The 15543-nt window shown below is 37.3% G+C and overlaps 2 protein-coding genes across 2 annotated transcripts in view; one reads left to right on the top strand and one right to left on the bottom strand.

Annotated features, from left to right (window-relative positions):
* LOC107696944 (uncharacterized methyltransferase YdaC) overlaps nt 1–1455 on the top strand; it is a 25370-nt gene extending 23915 nt beyond the window's left edge. The window contains exon 2 of the mRNA XM_016497516.1: nt 1059–1455. Within this exon, the coding sequence (XP_016353002.1) occupies nt 1059–1255 (197 nt within the window). The 3' untranslated portion in view covers nt 1256–1455. The remainder of the gene's footprint in view (nt 1–1058) is intronic.
* Nucleotides 1456–6102: 4647 nt separating this feature from the next.
* Nucleotides 6103–15543, bottom strand: part of lgr6 (leucine-rich repeat containing G protein-coupled receptor 6) — an 89613-nt gene continuing 80172 nt past the window's right edge. The window contains exons 12-18 of the mRNA XM_016497654.1: nt 14531–14596; nt 14200–14271; nt 13439–13510; nt 11966–12091; nt 11019–11173; nt 9091–9171; nt 6103–7963 (exon numbers count right to left, since the gene is read on the bottom strand). Coding sequence (XP_016353140.1) covers nt 6714–7963; nt 9091–9171; nt 11019–11173; nt 11966–12091; nt 13439–13510; nt 14200–14271; nt 14531–14596 — 1822 coding nt within the window. The 3' untranslated portion in view covers nt 6103–6713. The remainder of the gene's footprint in view (nt 7964–9090; nt 9172–11018; nt 11174–11965; nt 12092–13438; nt 13511–14199; nt 14272–14530; nt 14597–15543) is intronic.

The raw sequence follows: 15543 nt of genomic DNA, 5'->3' as shown, positions 1-15543 counted from the left end.
TTTCTTTAGCACGCTATTCAGCGCCAATCCCGCCGTGCAGTCAGTTTCACTGGTTAAGGTTAGGGTCAGGTGTGGGGTAGGTTTAGGGGTTAGCATTTTTTGTAGCATAGTGCAGGAAATCAACACTTTAATTGACACAACCAATAAAATCTTTAGAATCAGCTGCGGAGTTTGCACTGAAGTGGATTGGGGGAAGAAATTGCGCATGCATGTCATGTGCCTGTCTGTCAATGGGAGGAAGCCACGCCCTATTTTGGAACTCCCACCCCGTTTTGGAGTTCCCGCCCCCATTTGGAGATCTCCGGTCTGCAGTTATATCTACTTGGAGGATTCCGCTTGATCTTAAAGCAGCACTATGTAATTTTTTCTGTGTTCAAAATTTGCAAAATGTATATAATGAGCGAGTACATCATGAATTCATCTTCCAAACCGCATTTTTGTCTTATTCCGAATCACTACGGTACACTTATAATAAGTACTTATATTTGGACTATTGTAGCCTGGTCGGGTCGTCTCCGCTGCGGAGTAACACATACCTGCGTGAATCGCCAGAGACATAAACTTAGAGAAGTAGCTCCGGTTGGAATGTTCTTCCGCGGGATGTGTGCAGTTCTGTTTATTAACCGCTACGGCGCCAAAAGTTACATAGAGTTGCTTTAAAGCCTTCCTTGAGCGGCTACGTTCGCAATTCAAACAATGCTTTGGAAAAATAATAATGTATTTGTTATTTGTATGGTCTAGGTGGTCATACCGCGTATGCCTGCAAATACAGGAAAAAAAGATGCCTTAAATATGGGACGATTCCGTATTATACGGAACGGTTGGCAACCCATATAAAATGCAAAAGAGAATTGACTCGGGGGCTCCCTAGTGTTCGGAGCCCTGGGCCGCAGCCCATGTTGCCAATTAGGATAACCGGCCCTGTCCATAGTTACAATACAAATTTGACTTTATCTTGTGCTTATTTTTGGAAAAACAGTAGGGAGGTGTTTTCCCTCACGCTACCCTAACATTCAAAGCAATGTGCAAATACTTTTTATTTATTTTTTGTTTCTCAGGTGGAACTATGGTTACAGCTCTCAGGCTAGATAGTGTTAAAAAAGTAGCCTCGAAGAACATGTTTAGCGGGGAGAGCTGGCGTCCTGAGGTCTACATGGAAGCACTGCAGTCCTCCGGATTCACAGATGTCCGAATGGAGAATAAAAGAGAGAATCTCATCACATTTCAAGCTATTTTTGCCACTGCTGTGAAATAAATTCCTGTGTAATGTAATATATGCCCTTCCACAATTTTTATGATTGAATCTGAATTAGATAAATCCAGCAAGAATAAATATTGCCAATGACTGACATGATACATTATATCTATATGAGGTGCAAACATTTCTCAAACAATGACAAAAATAGCCTACAAAACCATTGTTTTGACCAACATAAGGTATTATGGAAAATTTAAACCACAAATTGTAAATAATAATAAAAAACAATTATAATAGAAATTGTATTTTTATGCATTGTTTTTTTTTTTTAGACTATAGGCTATATCGATAGTCTACCATTGTCCGGGAACTCAGTTCAGTATTTCAGTTAGACAAGCTATATTTACTTTGGGCCTACAGTATACATTTGAATTTGACCCTTTATTGTTTTTGCAAAAGTTTTAAGATATGATTTAAGATCTGCTATGGATAACTTGGGGTTAAGTTGACACGGACAAACAAACAATAAATAAATAAATTAAAAAAACCCGCAAAACTGAGGATGTTGAAGCATTCAGAACTGGACCAAAACAACACCAGTACGTAAAATTTATATCACCCCGAATATCTCGTCTAACAGGAAAAGTAATTGTGGGCTATTTACAGTAGTATTTTAGAGAAATTTGACAATACATTTAAACCTTTGGCTATTGTTTAAAGGAAATCAACTTGACATTGTTAAAAATTTATTGTGGATTTGTCTATTATTAAAGGGATATTTCACCCAAAAATGAAGTAGCCTAATACAAATGTATAGAGGAATAATAAATTATCTGAAGAGGCCCGATCGCACATCAAACATGTACTCATTTACCATATTTGATGTCCTCAATATGCCAATTGGTCAATATTTATATGTAAGTAACAGTCTAAATTATAGGCTGTTCATCATAAAGTCATCAGGCGAAGAGGATTGAACCACTTGATTCATACTTGATGAATATTAAATATCCAATTAGATCTCCATTTGTGTTTTTCAAAAGATTAGCAAATGTTGTATGTGTTTGGGATATAAGGGTGAGTAAAGGATGACAGAACGTTCACGAAGTAACCTAAATGCTTTTTAAAATTTTCTTAAAAAAAAAAAAAAAGGCTATATATCAGGGGTCACCAAATTTGATTCTGGAGGGCCTTTTTTTTACACACACGCACACACAGAGGCTCTGAGGTGGCATGAGTGCAATTAAATTCATACATTTATGTGGAGATTAATGTTTTAAATATAAAATTTTATATAAAATTATAAAATAACTGAAATTATACGCTAAAAATGAAACTAAATCCGCCAGCAGGTGGCGGCAAATCACCGATTTTATCACTGAATCATTTGTTCAATTGATTCGTTCGAACGGCTGATTCATTCAGGAATGAAGGAGACGGCTCACTTTATGAATGGGCCTTTGAATCATTGGTTCACTCGATTCGTTCAAAACGCAGATTCATTGAGAAACTAAACACCACTGTGATCCTCGGAGACGCACAACAATTCTGTTGTGGCTTTATAGGTGGCCTAATATTTTTGTTGGCAAAACAAGCAAAAACAGACAATATTGTGTTTAAAATATAACACAATATTAACTTATTTACTGAACTGTTGTATAAAATCACATTTGCACTCGTTATATTCAGGACCAAAATAGCACTCGTGATATTAGCCTATGCTCTGCTAGTGTGACAGGCCTATCGCTTATCATAGGTATATAAATATGAGACAAAAACTCATACAGGAGCATTTTTGCCCCAATATCTTGAATTTTAGGGCATAACTGCATTTATGGAGTTGTTGCCCTGTATCATAGCCTATTTGTCAACAGTCAGCTGCATGAAATGTAAGATGACGTACGGGTCTGGGGGCGGGGCCAGTGCGTTAACTGCGTTAAAATATTTTAATCGCGTTATTTTTTCATAACGAATTATTTAAGTTAACGTGTTAAACTGACAGCCCTAATATATATATATATATATATATATATATATATACACACACACTGCCGCTCAAAAGTTTGGGATCAGTAAGATTTTGAATTTTTTTAAAGAAGTCTCTTCTGCTCATCATACAGGAGCATTTTTGCCCCAATATCTTGAATTTTAGGGCATAACTGCATTTATGGAGTTGTTGCCCTGTATCATAGCCTATTTGTCAACAGTCAGCTGCATGAAATGTAAGATGACGTACGGGTCTGGGGGCGGGGCCAGTGCGTTAACTGCGTTAAATTATTTTAATCACGTTGTCGCATGATCTTCAGAAATCATTCTAATATGCTGATTTATTATCAGTGCTGGAGACTGTTGTGCTGCTTAATATTTTTTGGAACCGGTGATGCTTTTTTTCAGGATTTTTTGATGAATAAAAAGTTAAAAAGAACAGCATTTATTTCAAATGTAAATATTTTGTAACAATAGAAGTCTTTACTATCACTTTGTATCAATTTAGCACGTCCTTGCTGAATAAAAGTATTAATTTCTTTAAAAAAAAAAAATAATAATTTACTGACCCCAAACTTTTGAACAGTAGTGTATATTGTTACAAAATATGTATATTATAAATAAATGCTGTTCTTTTTAACTTTTTATTCATCAAAAAATCCTGACAAAAGTGTCACAGGTTCCAAAAAAATATTAAGCAGCACAACTGCTTCCATCATTGATTATGAATTAGCATGTTAGAATGATTTCTGAAGGATCGTGTGTGACACTGAAGACTGGAGTAATGATACTGAAAATTCAGCTTTGCACCACAGGATAAATTATATTTTAACGTATATTAAGATAGAAAACCGTTATTTTAAATTGCAATACTATTTCACAATATTACTGTTTTTTTTCTGTATTTTTGATCAAATAAATGCAGCCTTGGTGAGCAGAAGATAATTCTTTAAAAAACATTAACAATCTTACCGTTGAAAAACTTTTGACTGGTGGCGTAGGCAGATTATTCTTATAAACTGAAACAAATGTGCTTCAGCTAGCATAAAGAATTTGAAAAGTGCTCAGAGTTGCTGCAGAAAATAGAAAGCAGCAACAAAAACATGCTGCTGGAGACAGGCTTATTGAAAATGCAAATTCATTTTCTGCCAGGCCAGCAGGAGGCGCTTTTAGAGAGGAAGAAAAAACGGTTTCGACAGTAATGGCCGTACACACCTATCCCCTTCATTTTTTGGGTGAACTATCCCTTTAAATGTTTTGTTATTGCTTTAAATTCCTCTTAAAAATGAATGAATTGTCTGACATACTTTCCAGTCCTCAGATGTTAAAAACAACAAACCAATATATAGAGAGGAGAGAAGGCCAAGAAATGGACGGCTGCACATAGAATCAAGAAGAACAAGGTAAGATGTGTTCTTTTCATGACTGCCTGTTTAGCAATGGCTGTCTAGCAAAGTCCAGCAATTCATACACTGCCGTCACACACTGTTCACTTCTGTCTTGTGTTTTATGAGTGTTGTGGACACAGATGAAAAGATTTTTCTTAAGAATACAAATATGAAAACAAGAGAGGCACTGGAAGCACTTCAGAGCAACCCAAGAAAATCTTACAACATCTAAATTATATTGATCTCATTTTATTTTGCAACAGGATTTAATGTTTATTGTTGATGAAAATGTAGAAGTACCTTTGAATATTTTTTACATTCATATCGCCCTGATTTGTTCAGTAGTCTTCAAGACATACATTTATGAAACTAATAACTTTATTAAATCATTCTTTATCACATGTATACAGAAATATGAAAATATTTACATCCAGAATAGTGTCTGTTGTACAAAGATCTTAAAATTTCAATATAAAAATTACATTTTAATATACATTTAATATAAAACGAATAGAAATCGATAAGGATAAAAAGGTATAACATGCTAGATCAGAGGTAGTTATATTTTACAATACAATAGCTAGCCTACTTTACAATCTGTAAAAGATCCCGAACAAGCTTTATTACAACCTAATCAAATCACTCATAGTTCTTTTTAATCTTCAGTTTATAGCATCAACATGTTCAGTATATTTCATGTTTTGCTCTACCTTAATCCTGTGGACTTGACAAAAAAAAACAAAAAAAAATCTTACATTGTGAAGCTCAAACATAGGCTATACAAGTACATGAATGCAAATGCTTTTAGCTATGCAAGCTTGAATTTAATGCAGTGTTTAATTTTGAAATGTGTTGCATTACAGATTATTACAAAAATATGTTTTAAATTTGCTTTAGTGTGTTTTAATTTTTTATATGTATTGCATTCTCAGAGTTACTGTCAGCTGGATTATGGTATGAATTAGCATAATGTCTCCTATGGTGCATTTTTGCTTCTGTCAAGTTTTTTACTGTCACAATGCCTGCTAAATATATACAGCATGAATAGCTTGCAGAGCGTTTACCAAGCCTTTTATGTACTTGCAGAGAGTATGTTTATGGTAGTATGTTTTAGCACCTGTTGGCATGATGTTTTTGTTGTTGTTGTTGTTTTTTAAGACACTAAATATTATTTGACAATATACATAGGTATTTAACTTCCCATACATTTTTTATTATTATTATTATTATGTAGGGACAAGTAAGCAAGTGATGACTTGCAAATAATTAACGAGACTTTGATATATACACACTTGGAAATGAATGCATAAAAGTTTGCGTACACAAGAATTGAGCTTTATGTAGAGACATTTTTTCACATTGAAATATTTAGATGCATAACTCCTTGTACATCAGCAAACATCCCTGTGATATTTCCTAATTAAAGGAATGTTCCAGGTAGGGTTGCAAAAAGGTGGAAAATTTCCAGTAAATTTCAGAAATATTCCATAAATTTTGGAAACTTTTTTTACCGGAAATTGTCCACCCCTTTGCAACCCTAGTTCCAGGTTTAAAACAATGAAATGTAGTGCTCATGAGATGTGAGACCACTGTTGTAGGCGGATTCATTTTTAGTTATGCATTACCAACATCATTTCTGTCATGGATTTGTCTTTGTGTTTTGTAGATGCATTGTGAATTTGAATTTTGATGCAGGTGCAGTACTTCGCCTCATTGACTCCCATTGTATGTACATAATGCATGATTTCCCCCCCGCTTGTTTAAAAAGAGGGTTGAGTAAAAAAAGAAATTACTTTCGTGAAAATCATCAATATTCCATGCATGGAGGTGATATTAAACCCAGAACACTCCTTTAAGCTAATTACACAAACAAGTTACTAAAAATAAATGCGGATTTGTTTTTGAACATTTTAAGATTGTTGCTTAAATTACTAAATTGCCCACAAGATTATGCCTCAATTTTTATACTTTTTTCCTTTAAGAATGCCATGTAGCAGTTGGGACAGTGTGGTTATATATATAGTCCCAAAACACAGTTCATTGTTCATTAGCTCTGAAGGTTTTAGGGGTCAGTTCATATGTGGGCTCACGACTTCTCATGCTCAAAGGGTCTTTAAAAACTTTAGAGTTTAGGAGAAGACTTAAGAATGAGTTGAGAGATGCATGGAGTGGTAGACTCCAGAGAAGGAGGTTCCATTATGAGTGTCCAGTCCACTGCTCCTAAGGTGCTCCTGCTCTTTGACAATGAGTCCTGGTGTTGACCTGACCAGGTTCTCTGCGACATTATCCCTCTCTGTTGAGGGGTTCATCTGCATCTGGCATGGGATGAGAGGCACTGAAGGTGGGCAAGAAAACCTGGCGACTATCTCTGGGTTTGGTGCTGATGAACTCTCGAATACTGCATCTGCTTCAGCGGCAAAGGACACCAAGGCTTGAGCGGAGTCGTATGAGCTTTTCTCCGTGTCAACAGAGACGAAGGAATCCAGGTTGCGGTCTTGATGGAGGTTAGCTCTGCTCAAAAGCAAACGTGCATCTTCACGGAAGTGCGGATTGAAGACAAGGTAGAGCAAGGGATTGATGCATGCAGGAAGAGGCAGAAGCACCAGGACGACAGATTTGACAACCTCCTCGCTCACAGGAAAGAGTCCCAGAAGGGAGGAGAAGGTGAGGAAGGCCACGGGGCAGTAGAGCAGGCAGTTGGTGAAGATGAGCCAGGCTACGTGCTTGATCATGGCGCAATCCCAAATACTGTCGAAGTCGCCCTTCATCAGGTCCCAGTACAGTTTGATGTAAGTTCCAGTGATCACCAGGAAACACAGGGAGTTCATCATTATCAGAGCAACCATGTAACCCAACGTGGAAGGTTCGCCGTCCGGCAGTGGTGATGGCATGCAGAGCGGGGTTGTCCCGTACTCCCCGACCCCAATTAGTGGCAAAGCGGCGACTGCCAACGAAAGTGCCAAGCACGCCACTGCGGCGGCTCGCACGCTTTCCAGAGAGGGCGACTTTCCGTAGGTTCGAGCGCACGACACGGACACACTGCACTGCACTGCAGCCAAGGTCAGGAAGAGTATGGAGCCCTCAGAGGCTAGAACTGAAAGAAAGCCTGTTGTTTGGCATCCTGCACCCCTTTCCCATTGAGCGCCGTGCAGGGTGAACTCTCCAAATGTCCGGGCGTCAACCAGTGCCAGGGTGCCGGTGCAGAGGCCCGTAAGCAGGTTGGCGCCACTGATGGTGCCGATGATGAACTTCACAGGGGAGAGATAGCTGGGGGATGCAAAGACTGTCATGAGGAGAAGGCTGTTTCCCATCAGCGAGACCAAAGAGATGAGCCACATGCCAAGCCGTACCACCCAACTGTCAAACAGGTTATCACATGGTTTAAATGGACCTGAAGGGGGTGAAATGATAAATTAGAATTTAAGCAGAAAGAACACATCACCTTGAAGCCTATTCACACCAAGACCGAATTTCCGTATGGATCATACGCAGAACAAAATGTTACACAAAATTCTGTGTAAATCTTTTTTTAAATAGTTTTAACAAAGTTTAAATTTTTACGAATGAAATACACATCAAATTGTTGTGCTGGTTTCATGAGACCTAACGCATATTTATCAGCATTTTTGCACCACGTCAGAAAACGTGTACTGCAAGAGTCTTGTCATTTGTTTTATTGCTTATTTATGAATAATTTTTAATATAATTCAAAAAAATATTTTTTTTTTCAGAAAATGGCAGAAACTGGGGATAGTAAATGGTTTTGGTGCAAAAAATTGTTTGCGTCTTGTAGATATACCCCCGGTTTCACAAACAAGGTTTAGGCCTAATCCCAGACTAAAATGTAAGTCTTAGCTGTTTCAACTGAAAGAAACTTGCACTAACTGATCTTAAAATATGGCAGTGCCTTTGTTTTGTCTCAAGATGCACACCAGTATTGTTTTTTTTCTAAGGCATGTTAATAAAAACTACTTACATGTCCTAATTGAAATATTGCCTAATCCTGGCTTAACCTAAAACCTGTCTGTGAAACCAGGACATAGAATATTAAATCTGAGAAAGAGTATAGGCCACATTTCCTTGCCATAAAATATTTTGTTCTCTTGTGTGTTTTTCAATACATAAAATTACACTTTAGTTAGTCCTGTTAAAATGCAAAAAGAACAGTGACCCATCAAAAAATCTAACCAGAAGAACTGTTGTATAAGTATTAGGTCATCACTGAAACCAGTTTTCTTTCTTTGTTAATTTATTTTAATTTTTTTTTTAAATCTGCAGTGTTTATGGAAACTGCAACACTTGAAGTTTTATGAGAGCGTAATCAAATAACGCTAGGCTTAAGTGTCGGTGGGGATTTGGAGAAGCATGCATAGTTTTGGTGTAAAAAACTATTTGCAAATATGTCTTTCTTTAGCATGCTTGTTGATTAGTTTGTTTGTACTTGATGTGAACAGGCCTTTATAGTCTTGATGGCATACGTATAAGCTTGAGTTCAGATCTTCTGCTGGATGAATTTACCTGGGATGGGGGTACACTGTATGTTGGTTTGTAGTTTGGACTCTTCAATAGCTAACTGGAATTCTTCTAAGTCAAGGTCATCTGCAAGGGAACACATGAAAAGCATGAGGGACCTTTGGTTTGTGCATGTACAGCACTATGATGAAAGAGTCTTCAGTCTTCTTCAAGATGGCATGATGCACTCAGTCTGGCAGAAGATAAATCACCATGTTATGGACATCTAGTCTGCTGGAACGGATTAATTTATCTAAGGGCTTTAGCGCCACTCAACACCGTACACATCTCAGTTGCAACTTTCCATTTCTCCTTCAGCTTGCAATCAATCATCAGGCTTTGTTCGCGTTCTGGTTTTGTTATTTTCCGATAACCCAAATGGTATGTTTTGGACCTTGAATTGTTAATGTTTATCTAATTTCCCATGGAGTGTAATTATGGAGAGCTCCTTTCAAGTCTGAAACCTGATCAGATCGCATCAAGGAATGCATGGAGAAAAGACACATTTTATTTCATCTGTCAAATACCTGCGGTTACTGTAAGGCCCTGACATGTTTCTACTGTGCTAATTAAAGATGAAGAGACTGGCAGATAGAACAGAGCAGATAAAAATAGATACACACACACACACACACACACAAACACACTCTGTGGAAAACCGCTACAAGTGGTGCTTTTATGTTCCTTTCATTTGAGGAACGTGTTTGTGTAGGGCCAGTGTTTTCATTTTTGGCTACAGGGACTCTGATAAAGGTTTACTGTACAAACTTGAGTGACTTGCTACAATACAGTATTGCAGTTTGGAAACTTGCCCCGATAATTTCAACCTAACCAACTGGTTTCTTCTAGCTGTTTGCATGTCTGTTCACATGGTGGAAAGACCATCTCAAGAAGTCTACCTGTTCTGTTCAGTGCAATAGTATTTAAATCAGGGATTCTCAAACTCTGGCCCTCAAGATCCAATTTCCTGCAGAGTTTTGCTTCACTAATCAAACTGAAATCATAGCTCTTGCTTTGACTGTCAAACACTGATCATTCTGCGCAGTGCCTGTTCAAGTTGAACACTCCTGAGATCTTTAGGATAACAAGAAAATTACAGGCAAGGTCAAGGTTGGAGCTAAACTCTGTAGGAAAGTGGTCCTCGAGGGTCAGGGCTGAGAAGCCCTTATTTACATGGTACTCCAAGGCACTCCATCAGTCCAGTGTTTAGACCAGGGGTGTCCAAACTCAGTCCTGGAGGGCCGGTGTCCTGCAGAGTTTAGCTCCAAACCTGCCCGGAAGTTTCTAGTATGCCTAGTAAGACCATGATTAGCTGGTTCAGGTGTTTGGGCTTGGAGCTAAACTCTAAAGGAGAGTGGCCTGCCAGGAGTAGGACTGGACACCCCTGGTTTAGATCATTAACCGCTTTTCCACTGTCGGGCCAGTGCGAGCCAGTGCTTTTGGTTCCCCAAAAGCAGGTCCTGGTGTACCGCCCGAACTCTGCACGTTTTGTATTAAACACAACTGATTGAACTCATCAGCTAGTTAGTAGAGACTTCAACCCTGAAATGGTTGTGCCAGATGAGCGAAACATGCAAAATATGTACTGTTGGGGGTACTCGGGAGGCAAGAGAAGAACTAGCCTTCAACTGAACCTGGTTTCTCCCTATTACCGATTAAGTTTTGGTACCTTGCCACTGTTGCCTTTGGCTTGCTTAGTTGGGGACCCTTAATTTTTGGCAATATATTACAGTGTGGAAGAAAATAATAATAAATAATGTGCAGATAACCAAACTTTTGGTAGGTAGCAGTACTCCAAAGAATACCATGCTATTACTTTGGTAAGTTAAAAGCAATTGTAATATGTAAAATGGAACAGCAACTTTTTTCACAGTTACAGAATTGTATAATGTTTCCAGATCTGTAGGATGGCCTAGTGAGGTTGTAGGACTTACAGTTGTTGTCTGTGTGAATGGGGAACAGGGACAGAGCTTTCTTCTGGAGATCTTCCTCTTCACTGCCCATCTGTTCTTCCCACTGGCTGGCTGCTTTGTAGCTGTTGCAGGCTCCAAAAACACAGCACTGATAGGCATATGGCATCTCAATGACCCTGTTTCAACAATAGTGACACCATGTATAACATTTTGTTTATATCAATTGTTTCTTCAGTTGTGCCAAATGGAGTTTGGACATTAAAAATAAGTGCATATTGCATCAGTTTGAGGAAATATGAAAACTATAAAAGATCCCATTTCAGAGGAAGAAATCAGAGAAAGAACGATTCATCAATCTGCAAATGACGCATGAAGTAAACTAGCAATACGTCTAACCGCAAGGACTATTTTATATGTATTTGGGTCACAGTTGAAACCGTGATTCTCTTTCATTTGCTTTTGCTTAATCAGTTGCTTTTGGGAAATGGTAATACTTGAAATCTCCCATTTTTGAGGTGCTAATCAAATCACGCAAGTACTTAAGACTGAAGTTTTGGAGTGTCTCCAAAGCCCTGAGCAGTTGATGAATCGGGACCGGGTATTTATAACAGCCTCTCTATTGAGGTATCTTGAAATAATCTTTCCGCTTGTCAGATGACTTACTTTGAGCCAGATATTCTAGGAAACTTAACAAACAGAAACCGTTTATTCGTACCAATGAACAGAATGTTCCTTGAGCAACATATTATCTTGAAACTGTCAATTCTATAAACAGTTGAACGTTTCTCTAAAAACAAAGCAAAACCTTCATGTGTTTTTGAGCTGTTCAAGGCATTTGTGTTGTGGGCATTAATAACCACATACACTTGTGAATTTTCTTTAATGGTTTAACATGAAAATGTTTAATCTGTTGTATGGGATGGTGGAGTTGATTGACTTTTTGGGGTTATTGGTTACCACAAATGTACCTTATGCTGGGTAAGTCCTCCTCTCTGAAGGAACGCGAGAGTGCCATGTTTCCTTTCAGTTTAAGATGAGTGAGACTTGTTAGCCCAATGAGCGGGAGACTGCTCAATCGGTTCCCAGTGAGATCTCTGGATGGAGATAGAAGATCAGCATGTGTTAAAAACTTGCAGATGGAGCTACACATGAAGTATCTACTGAAAATGTCCCATAATGTACCATCACATAAATAGTTTAAACATTTGCCAACATTGTGTTTCAGGGATCTTCGGTTGGAAATCATAGTAGTAGAATCATGAGGTTCTAGCATTTATAAAAGTGAAATTAGTTACCCCATCAGACATCACATTGAACCATCATATTTTTTGTAGTTACTTGTAATCAGCTGGTGTGTCAATGATTTTAGTGGATGTGTGAAGTCAGTTCTCCTCAAGTTCACACAGGTGTCTTACCAGAGGAACCACATATGCAGTTCATCACATTAAATATAAATGTTTTACATTGACATCTGCCAATATATCCAATATACTGTATTTCCATTCCACTTTTTGAAATATAAAATAAATGCAACTTGATTTAATATTTTGCTAATATTTTGGAATTCAAACACTTTAGGTCCAAAAACCTTTTGTGGACACTTTACAAATACTTAACGGAGTGTAAATCCAACAGCATGTCTTGATTGGAGAAAGTTTTATTTAAACCGACATAATTTTGGCACACGGGCCTTGAACTTTTAACCCCGATGAAAGCTAGAATGTGTCAGTTTAAATAAAACGCTGCATGTTCCAGGTTCAATACAAGTTAAGCTCAATCAACAGCATCTGTGGCATGCTGTTATTACCGCATACAATTATTTTTGCTTGTTTTTACAACTGAGGGACGAGTCAAAATTATTCTCTGTGGTAATCAACAGCATGCCATAGATGCTGTCGATGGAGCTGTACTTGTATTGAGCCCAGAACTGTCAACAAACTGCTGGTTTTGACTTCTCTACCAGTGATTTGACTTTTCCATGCATGTTGTTTGCTAGTGAATTTGCGCAAGGAAAACTAGAGGTTTATAACTGTTGCAGTATCTACTCTCTACTCATTCACCGCTGCGCACATTTATCAGCCACACTCTGTCACTCTATATCACTCTTCCTCATTCATCCATCACATTCTTTACCTAATGCTGCTTGCATTTAATCGCCTGTGACTGACGATGCACGTCTTCACCGCTGTGTAGAGCTTTTAACCGTGTTTACAACCACAGTCTGTTCACTTTGAGTCAAACAAAGCATTGCACAGATGACTCCAAAGTGTGCATCATGGAATCTCTTTGTTTGTGTAAATGGGATGGTTGTACCAAGTCACAGTTTAATAACAGTTTTTGTACGACTACACAGACATCTAGACTCTGAGGTGTGCAATCTTTATCTTCAGTGCTAAATCCGATGATATGCATTGCCACTGATTTGCATAAATTATACTTACAGTTTAATAAGCGACTGAAGAGAGGAAAAGGCATCAGGGTGGATGGTGTTGATCCTATTCCAGCTTAGATCCCTGTAATGAGAAATCATTTACTCATCCGTACATCTGTCATTTCTCATTTTCTTAGAAAAACAGAAATGTTTTTGCTCAGATCTTGACAGCCAATTTTAATACTTTATTATTCTCAATATCTGATATCTGAAAACAGTCTTGCTCTCAAATTCTTTTAACAATAATCATTATTTAAAGTTGTAGCATGTGATTTTCTGCCTTTTGGTTTTGGTTGTAGGAGATGTTTATGGTTAATTTGTGTAGAATGTCTTGGCCTCTAGGGGGAAGTATTGGTGAGCCAAGACTTTTGTTTTATTATTATTATTTCTATTTATATGCTTCAATTAAAAAAATGCATGCTCTTGCTACAATATCAATATTCCACAAAATTATATATATACAGAAGGGATAACTTTGAAAAATGAAAAAAATTAAATGTTATGTTTTGAAAGTTTAATGCTGAAAGTTTAAAAAAAATCATAAATATTTAAGATACATTTAATTATTTTTAGGTCAGTAATCAAAGTCACTAATTGATTATGTGAACTTGATTTTTCAAGTCAATCATGCAGTTTGAAAAGGGGGTTTTGACAATGAAATTGTTCACTCAAATTGTTCTGCTAATATAATTTGTATTGAAATGTGTATTAAATTAGAAAAATCCCAAATAGAGGCGCTTACGGCCAGCTGAGCGTGTGTACAGTACTCACAGTGAACGCAGAGAGCTGAGCTGTTGGAATGTGTTCATCTCAATCTGTTTGATCAGATTGTGCTGCAGGCCTCTGCCGAGTCAAAACAAAATAACTGGTATTACTGCATCACACACACACTATGGCAGACATCATGAACACACTTGAAAGCTTCCCAAATATGGACACTGATGGATTGCTACAGTAATGACTGTCATTTGTCAAGTACTATGTGGGTTATTTAGGGCTCTTAGAGTTATCACAGATATGTTAGTGATATTACTTTATTCCCGTTTCACTAGAAAGAGAGAGAGAGAGAGAGAGAGAGAGAGAGAGAGACGCCTGAACTCACATCTCCTGAAGAGAGGCACAGTGGTAGAAACTCGGCAGCTCTTCGATGACATTGTGCGACAGCTCCCTGAAATCAAACACATATAGACTGTAAATGGAAGATTCCTCATAACTGAAGAGTGCTGTCAGTAAAGGATGCGTAAAACTTTTGTCTAAGACATCTTTATCTTAAAAAGCATGAATTTATATGGAAATACACAAAGTGTATAATTAATTTTGATGTAAGGGTACATTTACACGACAATGATGTATTCAAAACGGTACAGTTTTAGAAATTTTTCACGTACAGATGACAATGTTGTCAAAAACCATCTCCGTTCACACGGATCGGCCAAAACAGCTAAAATGCTATGTTATGCATGCCAGGCCTAGGCCAGTAGTTGGCGATATCACTTTGTTTAACCCTCCTCATTTGGCGCTCCTCATTTGGGAGTCACACTCATGGTCTTCGCGGTCAAAAGTGACCGGACACCTGAAATGTAACTTTTTTTTTCTTCAGTAAAATCAATCTAATATATTTTTGTTCAATAATATTTTTTGTTTTGTATTTTGAGAGAATTTTATGGTAATAATTAATATTTATGCAATAATTATTATAAATTTTTCCCATTGAAAATAGTACAAAAAATATTTTCTCTAATATTTTAAAATAATTTTTCAATCAATGCAGTATCTCTGATTAAAATACAATCTAAGCCTTTAAAATATTTTTTAGGGCAGATTAGCACCTCCTGGTGAGAGCAAAGAAATAAAAACATGTAATTTCATGGTGTAACCACTAGAGGCTTTTGAATTCCTTAGTTGTTTTTATACATAATTGTTTACTTTGATTAGGTTGTGGATTTAAATGTATATTAAGGCATTCTCAAAGACTACTTTTTGTCAAGGTTTATATTTTTTGTTGTTTTAAATGTTGATTTGAAGTGTAGGTTTTTGCATTATTGCAACAATAATGTAACAAAAATGAACAGGAACGCTTTATCAGAGCTTAATCCTTCTGGGTCTGATCTGATT

Source organism: Sinocyclocheilus anshuiensis, unplaced genomic scaffold (genome assembly GCF_001515605.1).
Source record: "Sinocyclocheilus anshuiensis isolate Anshui unplaced genomic scaffold, SAMN03320099.WGS_v1.1 scaffold130, whole genome shotgun sequence".
Taxonomy (NCBI): domain Eukaryota; kingdom Metazoa; phylum Chordata; class Actinopteri; order Cypriniformes; family Cyprinidae; genus Sinocyclocheilus; species Sinocyclocheilus anshuiensis.
The sequence above is the reverse complement of the archived record's forward strand: the minus strand, read 5'-3'. Positions and strand labels throughout refer to the sequence as shown.